Genomic DNA, 16,748 nt, shown 5'->3' with positions numbered 1-16,748 from the left:
GACGTGGGCGAATATCCCCGTGTATAACACGCGCGCGTAATGCCGTGTAGGAACGTGTGCCGGATGCATACACGTATACGAGCGTAATAAGGGGGCGAGAGAGAAAGAGGGTGGATCTTACCCCTCCGAGCAGGGCTTGTATAAGGTAAAATGTTGGACGATGTCACGTGGGTTTTAACGCTCGATGACGATCGTCTGACGATACAGAAGTCAGATCCGATTCGTCATCCCGATACTTTTTGTATCAGCGTCAGTTCGAGGGATCTTTTACTTATATTGTCTATAGACTTTCTTTAGCCTCATATTACTGGATTATACACGTAAATACTGTGTGGCAAAGCTTCGACGTTTTCCTTAGCAACTGTATAATGTTCCTCGGGTAGAAAATAAATCGTTAAGAACGAATGCCATCCCAATCGACGATAGATGGCTTAAAGTTTCGTCAACCAAAAGAGCGTTATATAAACGAATCTATAAAATACACGTACAATCGGTACTAAATTAAAAAAAAAAAAATATTGAGTTTCTCTTGATAGGAATAGGTATTCTTTCACGATTCGTATAGAATTTAACTGTCGATTACGATAAAAAGACTGCTGAAATGACAATAATTCGTATTAGTTTGCAAATCAAGGCTTTTACGTGATTCTTAACTGTACAGATAAGGGCGTACAATGTAAGTGTGCACGGTTCGTCGCTTATTCCTCAACTGCGATAAGCGATGATAAAGACGATAAAGGTAACGTCTACCACTGGGAAAGCAGTTTCAAACATCTTTCAGCGTCATCACCGGTTATCTCATTGAAAGAATAATCCCCCAGCGTTTGTGTATCCCATTGTAATTGTATCAAACGACTCTAATGTTGTCGTGCAAAATCAATTTTTTGAAAAGGTGGACGTACGCCCCGGAAGTTTCGACACTCGGAGCAAAGATAGCGCCACGTTATCCCCGGTACTCGGCAGTCAGTGTGGTTGGGTTGTGTGGTTGCCGTACGCATACGCCGCAATCCGCCGCATACTTCACGCATTTGCAGCATTTGCGCAAGCTTGTGAATCTGACTAAAGTGTTTGCCTGTTACTTTGGCTGGGAAACGAAGGCATGGTATTAGAAATTGCATTGCAATTAATTCAGTGAAATTAATTGAGTGAGAGCTTTATACGTAACTGAATATTGAAGCCAGGTAACCTATAATAGTAAAACGTGTTACAAATAACCCTGAAAATTGTACCCGTAAAATTAGCCAAGCCATAATGGCCGCAGGGCAAATTTCGTCGATATCAATCGTTGAACAGATTTTCCTTTTTATAATCGTAATAATTGATAATACGCAGTACGAATATTAATTCAGTCTCCACGTCGCACTGATTTGATCTGCCGCTTTAATTCGAGCCAAATGTAAATGTGTAGAATGGAGGCGGTTGCTTTATCGCGCACAAATCACGCCTACATCTCAGTGTCTTTGCAATTGTCGATACTACGAATTAACGGACAATTAGCGTTCGAATATCATAAGAAACATCGAATACAGTACATAAGGAAGCGTTTCAGTACCCAAAATACTTAGTAACAAGTGTCACACGCATACTGGCATGATGCCCAAATCTCTAAAGCCTTCGCGAAGAAGTGTTTGCAACAGATAAATGAAATGGGACACATTGAGATGTTTTTAAAACGTTGAATTTTTATTTTTTCTGGTAATAGTTGAATAACTTGGTCGCTATGGATCAAGAATCTAGGCGTAAGGGGCCTAGAAGTCCTAGTCCAGAGTCTGATGACTCTCACAGGAGAAGGTCACGAAAATATGATCGGTCTCCGTCTCCGAGGAGATCTAGATATCGCAGGTCTAGATCGAGGGACAGAAGATCGCGTTCCAGTTCCAGGGACAGAAGGCATAAGGAAACTAGCCGCAATCAAGACTGGAAACAACCGGCTCCGCAAACGGCACAACAAGGACCCCCTCCAGCTGTGGCTTCCTCCAATTATCAGGCTCCTATTCATAACCAATACCAGGTTCAAACAATGATACATGACTAAGCTTAAGAATTTGCCATATGCTCGAGGATTTCATGTTCTAACTTGAATATTACAATTTAAACAGGGGCCACCACCACCAAATACTGGCCAGCCGCCACCGTCATTGGCTGCATATAACCAGGGATACAACTATAATTACAACTACAACCAAACCTATGATTATAGCTACCAGCAGCCGGCAAGTTATCGTAGTGTAAGTACAATGAATTTGTCAATTTGTAGGTTTAAATTCAATCTGTCGATCCATTTTGGGAATGAAATCAGTGTGTAAAATGTACCAAGACACAGATTGGAATTGAGATTATTTAACTATTCCACTACCTCTGATCTAAGGATTACAATTCATCGAGTATAGATTCGTCCCAGTTAAACAACTTGAATGAATAAATTAGATAAGTTTTTAATCTATCAATGTGCGATATACTTCAGCTGTACATCCTGCCAATAGTAATGGGAATTTGGTTCCGAGCACTTGGGAACATTTCTATATTACAATTTATAAATTTTATACACTGATTGCGCGGTATGACCGTATAATTACTACGTATTTTAAATACCCACTATTTAGTCCATCCTTCTGTTCAATAATGTTATTATATGACAAATGTATATCATTGAATTGTACGCTATGATGAACAACAATAGACACAACAAAAAAGCATACTGTCGAACAGTAAGTATATCAATTTTATTATTTTTCTCATTTCAACGAATCGTACTGAGAATAAAATAAAAAACAACAAAGGTTCAACTTGAAGAGTCTTCAAAATACATTCGATATCCCGTTTCAATTATTCGGACTCGCAAAGGTAAGGATTCGTTTAAACTTCTTTCAAGATCTTATTATCGAGAGTCGATATTAATTTTATAGGACTACACAACTTCTGGATGGCAAGGAACCCAAGTACCGTACAACAGTCAACAGCCACCACCTCCACCTAATTTAAATACACAACCCGAGCCACCAAGATCCGTGGAACCTGCACCTCCGGGATTAGCAGCTTCAGTTTTACCAAGACCTGAGGATGCTAAAAAAGAAGGTATACAATCAACAAATTAAATATAGCTATTTCTACGTATCACATACATTTTCTAATGAAAGTCAATTTTTTTTACTCCAATCCATTCCACTTCTCTTATATTGTCTTCCATTTTCAATATGTATTACATTTACACCGATGGAAATTGATTAATCAACGGCTTGTATTTAATTATATTTGGTTGCTCTTTTTTTTTTTATCTCTAATCAAAATTTCTTGTTATCCACTTTTGATTCGAAATTCTTTTTATAATATATGTTATGATTCTTGAATTCTTACGTGTTTCGAATCATGTACTATTTCATATCTGATGAAATTTATTCATTTCTTATTGATCTTCAAATCAATTGTCAATATCCAATCCATTCCTAACTCTGGAAATACCTCCAAATTACAAACTCAGCAGCAATTGCGGCTGAGGTGAAGCAACAAAAAGCGACATTGAGCAAACAGCGAGAGGAATACATTAAAAAATCTAGCACACTTCAACGTGAATTGGAGATCTTACGTCAACAGTGTGATGAAATAAGCAAAGATGGTGGCAGAGACAACAATCGGATTTTGAAGGAGAATCAAAAGCTCCAGGTAAATAAAGTAAGACTTAGGGAAGTGAGTTATAGTTCAGTAATCTATACATAAATAACGACAAAAACTTGTCTTCGCAGTAAATACCTATGTTTCTGAAATACTTACATACATTCATTGAATTAGACAGTGTTCCTAACTATGGATTTCCCTATTTCTGCGATATCAAACAAAGAATGATAATTTCAAAAAATGTGCGACCCCAATTTTACGAATTCATTCATGAAAATGAACTTGACTTTGTGATAAAATGGTGTTATTCAGGCACAAAATTTCTCTTACAGATTGAGATTCAGAACAAAATGAAATCTATACACAATGTGATAGACATGCTGACTGGAATCATCGGTGATAAAGCAACAGTGGATGATCTGAAGATGAAATTTAAGTTGGAATCCAATAAAAACTTGAAAAGTCCTAAAGACGAGTTCCCTAAAGGAAAATCCGAATCCCCAGACAGAGGCTCTGTATCAGACTCGGACAAGGAATCTAAAGTAGACAGAGATCGAGAGAGAGACAAAAAGTCTCCCGAAGATACAAAACCAATGTACAATTTTGTACATTATGATCCTGAAATGCATTGGTGTAAGGTGTGCGACATCTTTCCAAAAACTGCGAAGGAGTATTTAAATCACCTTCATAGCAATGAGCACAAAGAGGCTTGCGTGGTAAGTTGAAATCGCTACTACATTTATTATGTAATCATTCGTTCTTTCGTAAATTATATCTATGTAGATGCACATCATCAATGAATTTCATTTAACTTTGATGACGAATACCGCAATTTCCTACAACCGTTGCAAACAATAATGTCATAAAAGCGAACCAGGAGATGGGTCATGTGGTGGGATCGAAATTTTTGGTCCACCTGTCGCTCAACCATTTTGATTAAAAAATTTGGTTTTCTTCGTCCATCTATATTTCGAAGTAATGCTGCTTCTTTGTAAAAGCATAGGATTATTAATAACTTTGCGTTCCCCATGACAGGAACGCAAGATAGTTGACATGCCGTGGCATAAAGCCAACGGCGAGGGAACGGAAAAAGAAGTACCATATTATCCCGGACTTCCAACGAAACGAACACCGATCAAGGGTATGATTATTTTTTAATGGATCTTTACTAATAGCATACAAATTCCGTAGCTGCACACTGTTTCCGGTATGTATTGAAGAGGCGACCTCCATCTTTAACTAAGCATGAAACTTTACCTGCCACTGCCACAGCTGTTCGTTCGCAAGGAATTCAAATTTATGAAATTTAGGTGATAGAGCATAAAGTCTGCATTCAAGATTATTCAGGATGGGTACATGAGCACTAGAAACTTAATCTCGTATTCGAAAATTCGTCCCCGAAATTCACCGTTTTATAAATAAATCTATTATTTCTTTTACCCCCCTATTTTTCTTCCTGTCTGTTCAAACCTCAGTTCAATTACAAACCGTCAAATCATTACAGAGGATATTCTGTTGAGTACTTTATAACATTTCTTATGATTTTTTCCTCTTATATTTGTAGCATACTGATTCATAGTTTGCTCACCTCTAAAGACAGGTAATACTTAATCTGTAGCATTCCTCCTTTATGAGTAATTCGAAACTTCCAGGACATTGAACTGAGAAAATATAAGTGAGAATTCAATACTCAGTACAGATTTAACATTGAGCTGATTACTTTACCGTACCACATAAGTCTATGTTCCCCCGTAAGTCTTATGAGAGGGTCTTATTGACTCCATTCATCTGTGTTTTGTATATTGTGAGATATTCTAAGTAAATAGAATACTTTATGTACGTGATAGTGCACATTTATGTATATCATCAAATATGAAGAAAGAAGATGAGTCAACAGAATGCCTAGTCTTTACTACTTAAAGAAATTGCTCATTAGCAGTGAATAATTTCAAGTAAGACGTATATGTGTAAAACTATATTAAATAAAATTGTCATAGAATATATATGAATCCATGGATTGTGATGAAAGTCAAGCTGTGCATAATTCTCTCAAACAATGCCTGACTTATGTCACTTCAAGCAGATGTTTAATAGCTTTTAACTTTAATCTGTAAATTCAAGTGTGAATAATGTATAATTACCTACTTCACTTACATGCGGTATGTAATTTGTATAAATGATGCACTGTAATATTCATGTAAAGAATAAAAACTTCCCTTCCTTGTTTCTTACAGCTATGAGCAGCTATCACGAATTTGAACAGAAGTTGACAAACTTGACTGAAATAATAATATTTACAAAATTTTAATAGTGTTTATTTATCTTTTCAGCCACTTGAGTATATCGTGGAAAAACATAAGGTCATTCTTTATAAACTTACCAGCCTTGCTTAATATGTGTAAATTTTCATAGCTCAATGTTGAACAAATTTTGATTCCAGGTCTTCAGTTTTTCATCTCTGCTACAGCGTGGTATTGCAAACTCTGTGATTCATGGATCGGTGACCTGCATTGCGCCAGTCTACACTTGAAGTCAAAGAGGCATTCAGAGAATTTTTCTGTGAGTAGATTTTTTATTTTATTTTAATTGAGATTGATCAACCAATTTATGCCGCATCTTTAACTAAATCTCTTGACAGCATTGTAGTATTCATATTGAATTTATATGAATTTTCACAATCCATTTGCAAATAATAGAGTGGAAAAAATGATTATTGCTTACAACATGTAATATCAAATTTTTGAGCATGACGTCAATTTTACAATGTAAAGATTCTTTGTTTTATTTCATATGTCGAATAATTCAATTAACTTGAATTGATTTCTAAGTACAATTTTTCTCTTTGAATTGAATACAGCGTTTTGTGGAACAAAATCCTCACTGGGAGACAGACTGGATGGCGGATCGTGAAAAAGCCTTTTCAGAAGAAAAGCACAAGCAAATGCAAATTGAGTTGTTGAAGCAGAAAGAGGACGAGCCTGTATCCAAGCCAAAGAAATCTAAAAAGAGCAAAAAGAAAAGTAAGAAATCGAAAAAACGTCGAAACAAGAGTAGTGGGACTGATACATCTTCAGATTCAGATGAGTCATTTTCTGATTCTGATCAGGATAAATCAAAAAGTATAAGAGTTGCTATGAGAAATAAAATGAAGGCCGCTACACAAGCGATATTGAATGAGGAAATTGATTACCATGGAATGAAATTGAAAGGATCGTGGGCCCAGGTTGCGCAACAAATCAAACAGCCAACTCCCGAAGCACAACAAGAAGCAGATGATCGTCAGTTATTAAACTCTATAAGAGACAAACTGAAAGCCAAGCAGGAGGAAGAAATTAAAGCAATAGGTCGTCAAAGCCAAGAAAAACTGACCTATGAAGAGATTCACAGTCAAAATCCTCCTTTCCCCAAGAAACCAGATGAAGATTTAGAAGCTTGGGGCCCTAAAGAACCTCCGAAACCGTTTTGGATAAAAAAAGAAGAAGACAAGCAGCCAGCTACTCCTAACAAATCACTTGATGCAGCCAAACCTGAGGAAATGCCCAAACCACATATGGGTTTTTGGACAAAGCAACAAGTTAATATGGCTGTTAAACCAACTGAAAATAAATTACCTGAAACAAAAGAAGAAGATAGAGATCGTGACAGAGACAGATATAAAGATGAGCGTGACCGCAAGTATGAAAGGCGAGAAGAAAAGTATGAAAGGTACGACAGATATGAAAGAAGCGACAGGAATGACAGAAATGACAGAAATGATAGAAACGACAGGAATGACAGAAGACGAGGAAGAGACAGAGAATATTACGATGATCGCAGAAAACGGGAAAGTGGTTCCCCAAGGCGAGACAGAAACTGGCGAGATAGTCCTAAGAGAAGTTACGACAGGTATGAGAAGGAAAGAAGAGAAGACAACTCCTCGAATGACGAATCCAAATTTGAAAAAAAAACAAACGAGCTTGCATCGAAATTTAAAAAAGTTGGTCCGCAGCCGAAAAAACCAATGCCGACAATAACTAAAGGAAAATTGCCGTTCATTGGGAGACTACCCCTCTTTAAAAAGAAAACTGAGGAATCTAAAGTTACAGACAAGGACATAGCTCCACTGCCCTATCAGCAAAGCAAGTTTGAAGACACTCCAAGAGTTCCTAGCGAAATAATAAATCCACCTGGTGTGGTCCACATTACGAAATTAGCAACTCCAGTAAATCTTAATAACGGAAATTTGAACCAGTTGAATAAATTACAACAGATGAAGATACTAGTCGCACCACCCCCGCCGATGCTGAAAGAAAGTAAAACTCTGACACCTCAAGTTGTTGACATGGAAATTGAAAATCAATCCGAAGGAGTTATCATTGAACAACCAATTATTGAACAACAAAAACCAAATACAAACGTACCCAAACTACCGCCGCCTCCGAGTCATCCGCCACCACCAATAAGTCGACCTCCGTTTATTCCTACTCCCCACGTTTCAACCAGGCCACCGTTTGTTTCTAATAGACCAGCATTCCTATCAACCCAACCACCATTTGTCACACATCCTCCAATACGCAAACCACCAGTACAGAATATTCCTCCCTTCATTCCAATGCAACCACCACCTCCGGTACAAAGCAATTCAACATTTGCTCAAATTCATACAAATCCACCACCTCCTCTACCATCTGCAGAAACTTCGATACATGATGTGGCAGATATACCTGAGCCAGCAGAAAAACGTGCTGACCCATCTATACCACTACCAGAAGATTTGCAGGAAGCCTTGAATATCATTTTCCCAAAAGAAGAAAAAGATGCTAAACAAACTCAACAACAAGAAAGCGTCATGTATGCAACAATGTACAGTATGTTGGGATGCATTGGATATGGACCTGAGTATATGGATCATCCACCACCAGAAATAACTCAAGCTGAACCTGAAGGTGATACACAGCCTGGACCTGACGACTTGAAAATGTTAGGGATTGACGAAGGCGATACTATATTTTAAACCGACAATTTCATATGTGCCAGTGATAGTTACAGGGACTTCAAATAAATATATAAAGATACGTATTTGGGTTGGTAAACATGGTAATTCAGTTCATTTTTTCTCAAGAGCAACAAGCTAAATATCAATTTGAATCTGAATTGGAAACGTGTGGATAACAATGGTGGTTTACTGTAGTTAGAATTTTATAAATTTGATGTTATCATTGCTTCAGTTCTTTGATAATTATTTCATTTGCGCGTGTTCATGAACTTTAGGATAAGCATTTCTCATGTATAAGAAAATATGTCAAGTAGTTACTGGTCATGTCGACTATAATGTATGTATAATATCGTCGGAAATTAGGCTCATCCTCAATATTTCTGCTTCAGAATAATAGAGAAAATAATTTCAAACCACGTACTGGATATTTGAGGAATAATTTAAATTGAAGATGTGGAACAACCTGCATGAAGAATTCGAAAAGCTATAAAACTTCGTTTTGTGATTTGTATAAATTCAACAATCTCACACATTAGTTGTGTAATATACTTGAGGTTTTAAATATTCACATGTTGAAATATGTCATGATTAATTTTCTTCTTTACAAATTGCAAACACTGATCACAATATTTAATAGGATGATTACAGTTAAATTAACCAAGCCCATGGTATTCAATGCGACTACAATATTAGTTTATAATTTCATTGTTAATTTCATAATTTTTAACTGTCTAAAGCGCAGTATGGAACATGAATAAAGATAGATACTCCGAAACAACTATGGTATTGTCTTCACTTAATTCCACTAAAGACTTAATTTATATCACGCCCATGTTTACTATTAGCTGTACAGTATTTGAACAATTCGCCAATTAATAATGATTTAATCCAATAAAAATTCAAAAATATTCATCATGTGTAAACGAAATTTTATTTCAGTCTTAGAATACATTATAGTATGAAATAATGAATTGTTGTAAACGATAATAAGTATATTATTACAAGTCGTTTCATTATATTTTATTCCCATAAATCATAAAATGTTTACGTGACAAATTAACTCATATAATAAAGTATTCCTAAAAGTATGGCAAATATTTGAATAATTTCAATGCCAAGAATCGATATTGATGTGTAATATTTCAAGATGAACTTTGTGGAATGTTAGAACAGGATTATTCACATCAAACGTATACATTATCTAATCATATGAAATTCTAAAAACGTTAAGATTCAATTGGCCTTATAAATCAGTATCTACGTTCCATGATTTGGAAATAATGTACAAAATCATTCAAGTAAATCTAGTTCAATGGAATGACTAGCTTGTCATGAATCACATTCTCTTCAAACATAGTTTCGGATCTCCTCATTATAGTAAATGAGTTTATTTGAATCCTCTAGTAACAAATGGCAAATTCATGCTCAACATAATACCATAAAAATACGAAATGTAACAATGCGGAATGACATTAAAATATTGTCTATTGTTTTAAGAAAAAGCGACAAAAAAGCTGAACTTTTTTTGGAACGATTTGTTTAATTAGAGCCATGAAACGGAATGAATCATTGAAATACGGTGCTTGACTTATCAATCAAGTGCAAATGAAAAGAATTCCTATCGTGCACTAATGGTGCTCCATGTGGTCCATAAATGGTATGAGGCATCACGCAATAAAAATATTCAAACATAACTGCATATTTTTCACACCAAATGAAAAGATTACGAAATTTGGGGCACTAGACCAGCACTCGAAATATTATCGCCACCACCAGCAGTTTGGCTGGCCTGAGTGCAGACCAAAACTGGCGCAACGCAGACTTGAACTGATATTTGATCATTCTCAACTTTTAAAACTTCATCCCAACACGAAACTGGTTTTTCAATGTCTAAAGGAATTCTTATACCAGCTTCAGTTGACGTTGAAAAACTGTCATCCATTATCAGCATTGCCTTTTGTACATCAACCTGAAATTAAACAATAATTGATACTGAAGTTATTAGAAATCATCGATGATTCTACTACCACTCTGCACAATCAAAGGCTTATTGAGTGCTCCCTTTCAGTGCTGCAGTAAAAAAAGAAGTGGAACTTGACAAAAAATATTATACTCACATTATTCGATCCACACACATGGCGATTGGCTGTTAATGAAGCCTTTGCTGCTGCAGCCATTGTGTTTTTCCATCGAGAATTTTTCACATTCAAAATTGCCTGATATGCTAAAGTATGAACATGAATACGTGTCAACTGTCTCGCATTCATAAATGACTTCTCGTTTCTCCGTACCAGTTTGAACAGCGTTCTCATTTGGTCCAAAACTGTAGCTACTCTCGGATTTGAATCAGCAACCAATGAAATATTTCCATACAACATCAAGTTGTGCAAATTAGTAACTTCTTGTTCATTCATGCCTAAACTGTCTGCAAAGGGTATGACTAGCTCAGTCAATTCCAGCAACAAACTTTCCTCTGTAAACGAAGCCATTTCAAAATGTATCTTTGTCGATTTTGGCTGGGCGATCATCTGCTGCTTCACTTTTAATAACCGACTTAGACGTACTCCTAGAAAAAAAGGAAATTCTATAATTTATAAAAAAAAAAAATAGAAAAACAAACACCAGATCACACCCAAATGAAAGATTTTATACCTTCAGGAAAAGGATAATTATCCATCATTTGTAAGCCAGAAACGACGAACAAGTCTGGAGCAAATTCTGGTAATAATTTATCAAACTCTTCCAATGAACTGATGGTAGGATTATTAATGTCGTTGTGCACGATGTACCTAGCCAATATCAATCACTTGAATAATGTATGTCACAGGTTAAGATGTGGTACAATTAGTTGCTATTTCTTTAAAAAATTTGACATATTGCAATTATTGTATTCATTAATATTTACCTATATTATCTCACCTATTAGCACGAGAGCTTGTATAAGGTCCCCATGATTCACCACGTTTGTATTCCAGGACTAAATGTACATCATCTCTGTTAACATCACCTCCAACGACTCTGATGTTAGAGGGAATCATTTGTTGAAGTGCCTTTGTCATTTTAGCTGCGAGCAGCACATCGCAACCTTCTTTGACAAATCTAAGAGCCATCACAGGCGCATTACCACCAATAGTTGAGTAGGAAGATGGGAATGATCGAGCGTGAGAAACAAGTTTCTCAAATAGTGAACTGTTCGACATGAATCGTCTGAAAAGAACATGAATATTTCCTGTGAAGTGATCAAAATTTATTGAGGATGAGGATTTATTGAGAAGTTTTGAGGGGAATATTCTGGTCGCTATTAAGACGTGCCTGATGGAAAGATGACAATTATCGAATGAATTATTAATAAGAATGATGAGTGGTGAATTGCAAAATTATTCATACTCTGCCGCAGCTCCATGACGAAAATAGTATGCAAAACTTTTCAACAGTTCTTTTTCGGTAGTTATTTCGTCGAAATGTTCAGGAATTCTAATATCGTTTGAGTATTTCAATAAATATTTAGCGTCGATATAAACATCGGTACATATTCCATAACCTATTGCAACTTTCGGTCTCGGTAATCCTTCATGTTTCGTTTCGACCCTTTCTAGACCTTCTAGTACAGCGATCAATCGTTTCTGTAACGTATTTTCTGATTTCCTGTAATAAATTGCTAATACTATCACTAAAATAGACACTAGGGTCCCAAATTTTAACCCTTTATACTCCATTTCGACGATCGAAGCACGAGTCACGTCCGTCGCGTCACAAACGGAAGGATCAAAAGTCACTTTCTGTAATCTGTCTGCTTAGATTTACATACTAGACTGCTAGCTTTATGGGGCTTTTCGCCATCTGCGTCCTCCCCTACACGCGCTACTCGATCCGGTGCGCGGTCGGTAAGTAAAGGGATCACGAACTGATGTTACCATCGTTCACCACGTGTACCCAGATAATACAGAGTCAAATATTCTTATGCCTATGGAATGTCGAACGGGAACAGACCGAAATTTTCATATAACCCCATACGGACGCCGTATACTTTTCAACTACGCAAATTCATTTGTGCCAAATTCGATTACATCAATCTAACTCCATCTGATCGACAAAAATATTATTATCATAGATGCACAATAAACATGCACCTGGTTTACCGTTGACAGAATTAGAAACCTTTTCTTGATGCAAAGAATGGGAGAGATATAGTGTAAGAAGTGAATCAAAGGATAGAAATATATAGTTGTTCGTATATGTACCTTATGTAATTTCTGTACATATGTTTAATACTCCACTCATATCGTTAACTGAAGATAATAATATGTATCTTCAGTCAATGCTCATACCTTCATTCCGAAACATGCAGCTGACATATAAAAATAATTTCTTAACTGATGTTAGATTTCCGTGGTTTTTGAAAAGTGCAGTTTATTTGCAGCAGAAAACCCAGACCTTTTTACACAAAAATACTACTCGTAAATATTTTTTGAAAATTAAGTAAGTCTCGATTGTTACTAATATTTGAGTCCATACTACAATAAACTCCGATGTACCTCAGGCAATAATTATCACAAAAATAATTAATAAAAATTTAAAGATTATCAAGGTTCCTTTTTTCATCTTCTACTCATATTTATCTGGCTAGATTGCGACTCTGTTCGCCGACCCCCAAACACAAGATTGCTTAGAAATTTATTATCAAGTGGTCCAGATTATAATTAGTCATATCTGTTCACTTTATTATTTCATTTATGAGAACCTCGTAAATACGCAAAACAATCAACAACTAAACCAGAATCGAAAACATCAATCGCTGTAAGACGTTGGCGTTTACCCATCACAAGACGATTCAGAAATCTTTGAAGAAATGGAAACAAATTGAAGTAGAATAAGTGCAATCACCAAAATACGACAGAGCAGTATAATTCTACAGTAAAATACAAACCGAACATGCCCTATGAACGACTCGACAAAAAAAACTCTGACACTAAAACGATCTCAATAAAAGACAGTAAAACTATTAAAAAAAAACTACAGCTGAATAAATTTTATCACACTTTGTGATAATGATGATTCTGAACTACATCGCTAAATCTGTCTATCGGTGAAAACAAGGTGACTGACCCTGAACCAGACCTAAGCCTAAAAAATGAAACGTTAATTTTGCAGTATAGTCAACAAAACTCAGTAACCTGGAATAGATGAAAATGTAATTAGTAACATATGTCGGTACAGACAGAAATATACCAAGCTTAGGTAAGTAAAAATATATAATTAACGAAAAAGAGACAAATTAATTAGTTAAAAAGATTTGATTATCTGAAACAGACAGAAGGTTTGATTAACTGAAGCAGACAAAAAGTTTGATTAGCTGAAAGAGACAAAAGATTTGATTATCTGAAACAGGCAAAAGGTTTGATTAGCTGAAAGAGACAGAAAGTTTTATTAGCTGAAACAGAAAAAAGGTTTGATTAGCTGAAATAGACTAGAGGTTTGATTAACTGAAGCAGACAAAAATTTTGATTAGCTGGAAGAGACAATAAGTTTTATTAGCTAAAACAGACGAAAGGTTTGATTAGCTGAAACAGACAAAAGGTTTGATTATCTAAAAGAGCCAGAAAGTTTTATTAGCTGAAACAGAAAAAAGGTTTGATTAGCTGAAACAGAGAAAAGGTTTGATTATCTGAAACAGACAAGAGGTTTGATTAACTGAAGCAGACAAAAATTTTGATTAGCTGAAACAGAGAAAAGGTTTGATTAGCTAAAAGAGCCAGAAGGTTTTATTAGCTGAAACAGAAAAAAGGTTTGATTAGCTGAAACAGACTAGAGGTTTGATTAACTGAAGCAGACAAAAATTTTGATTAGCTGAAAGAGACAAAAAGTTTTATTAGCTAAAACAGACGAAAGGTTTGATTAGCTGAAACAGACAAAAGGTTTGATTAGCTAAAAGAGCCAGAAAGTTTTATTAGCTGAAACAGAAAAAAGGTTTGATTAGCTGAAACAGAGAAAAGGTTTGATTATCTGAAACAGACAAGAGGTTTGATTAACTGAAGCAGACAAAAATTTTGATTAGCTGAAAAAAACAAAAAGTTTTATTAGCTAAAACAGACAAAAGGTTTGATTAGCTGAAACAGACGAAGGTATGGTTAGCACAATCACATGAGTTCAAATACTGACAAAAAATGGGTCGAGTCCAACATGATATTCGCTTTAATATTCGTTGCTTTCGATTATTAATTGTATTAATGAATGAAAAACATTCTAAATGTTTTGAATCGACATCTCTTTCTGCTTTGAGTTATTACAGTGAATATCTTTTCCGACTGAATATTCCATAGTTCTCAGTGCATTAGTTAAAAAATTGATTTTATTGCCCTGAATCAGAAAATAATACAATCAGTTAACCGAGTATTTCTGTACATTTCAGGTATATTTCATGAATACTTAAGTCAAGATTCTCCACTATCAGTATACACTACCGTGATTTTTGTTCCTGCACGTTACGCGTCGGTTTTCAAATGCCGTGCTTACTCTCATAACTGAAAAGTATCAAGTCCACGCGCAAAAGGCGCCGTGGAACTTGAAAATTTTATTATTCGTCAAAACATTGACCGAAGACCTGAAAAATCAGCACATAGAAAGTGTGTAACTCTTTTATGTACGGTATGCAAAATCGATGCGCAAAAAAACGTATCCGATTCCCGTTATTAATTTACGCGCATGAAGCTGCGTCCAACTCTCGTGATTAATCTACGCGCAATGAGGCGCGACAGATTAAACTGTCAAAAAATCTGTATTATCTGGGACTGGTCCCAAAAATTCTGTAGAAACCCAATCCACATCTGCATCTTTTTGAATTAGATACATTACTATGCGGATTGTTGTTCTCAGATTACAAATCGAATCGAAATCGAGAGGGAGGTTGGAGGGCATGCATTATTATGTGGCGTGACGGTCGGCGGTCCTCTTCGACGCGAAGTCTTCGAGCTCAGCATCTCTCTCCATCTAGCGTACCACGGAACGCGATAGATGGTCCAGAGATGCGTTTTGCCCATTCAGACGATCACAGAGATCAATTGAATGGAATAATGATCGGTAATGACTGAATAATTGAATTGAATAACGATTGAAAAATAGTTCCAGAGTGACAAGAAATAGGAAATTCAATCTCGTTAGTATTCAAATGCTTACTAATCGTCGAGAGACTTGAATACGGAGTCTTTTGAGAAAAAAAGTTCTGTGATCGTTTGACGCTGTGGATTACAAAAGTTAGTAACATCACGGTACATCGCGACCTTCCTACCCTTGCCTGTTTCCCAACGGAACCACCCGACGGAAAAGAGAGACTCACACACACATGCATAAGCCCCGCGACGGATCCCAAAACGTCCACCTACCTACCCGGTTACCTATATTCGATCTAAACGATACTCCATTTTTTCAAACACACATCATTCTTCATCATTTGCGCCGTGGTCACTGACTTACGTTTTCGTTGGTTACCTGTTTCGAGTAAAATGTTTTTGTATCATAGTCTGCCTACTCAGAATACAGTATCGCGGTTGTTCCCGCCAACCCTAATGTTGTATGCATTATTTTAGTAAATGCTGGCAGACTATTGGTACATTAACATTTTGTAAAATTGATTAAAAACATCCTGTATGCCAATTAGCATTTTTCTAAGCGAGCTAAGCCAGCAGTTGATCAATACTTGTTGGCTGTTAAAAGATTGAAAATTATATATAACATCAGATTCATTTTGATTACGTTACGTTATGCCAGACATTGGAATTTTATCGATTTAACAATAATGCGAATAATTGAATACGTTCAAACCTCAGGTGAAACCACCACTTTAACGACACCATGGATAAATTTAAAAGTAGATTATTACATCAGTTACGAAACACAATTCGATCTTGCGAGTGCCGAGTAAATGATGGTTACCTGTCGCGATGCTCATTCCACTTTTAGCAACGTGTAAAATTTCTACCTTTAAGTAAGCTACGGTAAAATAAATTGCGAAAAAACAATTATTCGACTGAAAGTCAAGCACGTTGCGATCGTGAATGAGCCTATCCATGCAGCTAAGAAATCGAAGATTTGTGTAACAATTGTTACCGCCACGCCACGTGACAGAGGAATCCCAGGGAAAAATACCGATAACCTAACACGTGCA

The 16,748-nt window shown here is 36.1% G+C and overlaps 2 protein-coding genes across 4 annotated transcripts; one reads left to right on the top strand and one right to left on the bottom strand.

The window, feature by feature from the left end:
• Window positions 1-985: 985 nt before the first annotated feature.
• On the top strand, window positions 986-10,504 carry LOC124306773 (zinc finger matrin-type protein CG9776-like). Of its 2 annotated transcripts, none has more exons than XM_046767767.1 (9): window positions 986-1,181; window positions 1,697-2,011; window positions 2,100-2,228; window positions 2,907-3,075; window positions 3,482-3,660; window positions 3,945-4,328; window positions 4,648-4,753; window positions 6,053-6,171; window positions 6,470-10,504. In XM_046767767.1, exons 2-9 carry the CDS (start codon window positions 1,721-1,723, stop codon window positions 8,603-8,605), a joined length of 3,513 nt encoding a protein of 1,170 aa, XP_046623723.1. In that variant the 5' UTR covers window positions 986-1,181; window positions 1,697-1,720; the 3' UTR covers window positions 8,606-10,504. The 2 variants fall into 2 exon arrangements, with proteins under 2 accessions (XP_046623723.1, XP_046623722.1); XM_046767766.1 differs by having other exon boundaries at window positions 3,479-3,660.
• On the bottom strand, window positions 8,718-12,400 carry LOC124306774 (ADP-dependent glucokinase). Of its 2 annotated transcripts, none has more exons than XM_046767768.1 (5): window positions 11,975-12,400; window positions 11,507-11,794; window positions 11,240-11,376; window positions 10,705-11,153; window positions 8,718-10,556 (listed from the first exon to the last, which is right to left on the bottom strand). In XM_046767768.1, the coding sequence occupies exons 1-5, from the start codon at window positions 12,301-12,303 to the stop codon at window positions 10,311-10,313; spliced, it is 1,449 nt and encodes a 482-aa protein (XP_046623724.1). In that variant the 5' UTR covers window positions 12,304-12,400; the 3' UTR covers window positions 8,718-10,310. The 2 variants fall into 2 exon arrangements, with proteins under 2 accessions (XP_046623724.1, XP_046623725.1); XM_046767769.1 differs by having other exon boundaries at window positions 11,507-11,686; window positions 11,975-12,399.
• Between the last annotated feature and the right edge of the window lie 4,348 nt (window positions 12,401-16,748).

Source organism: Neodiprion virginianus, chromosome 6 (assembly GCF_021901495.1).
Source record: "Neodiprion virginianus isolate iyNeoVirg1 chromosome 6, iyNeoVirg1.1, whole genome shotgun sequence".
NCBI lineage: Eukaryota > Metazoa > Arthropoda > Insecta > Hymenoptera > Diprionidae > Neodiprion > Neodiprion virginianus.
Note: the sequence above shows the minus strand (reverse complement) of the source record. Positions and strands in the feature narration are given on the sequence as shown.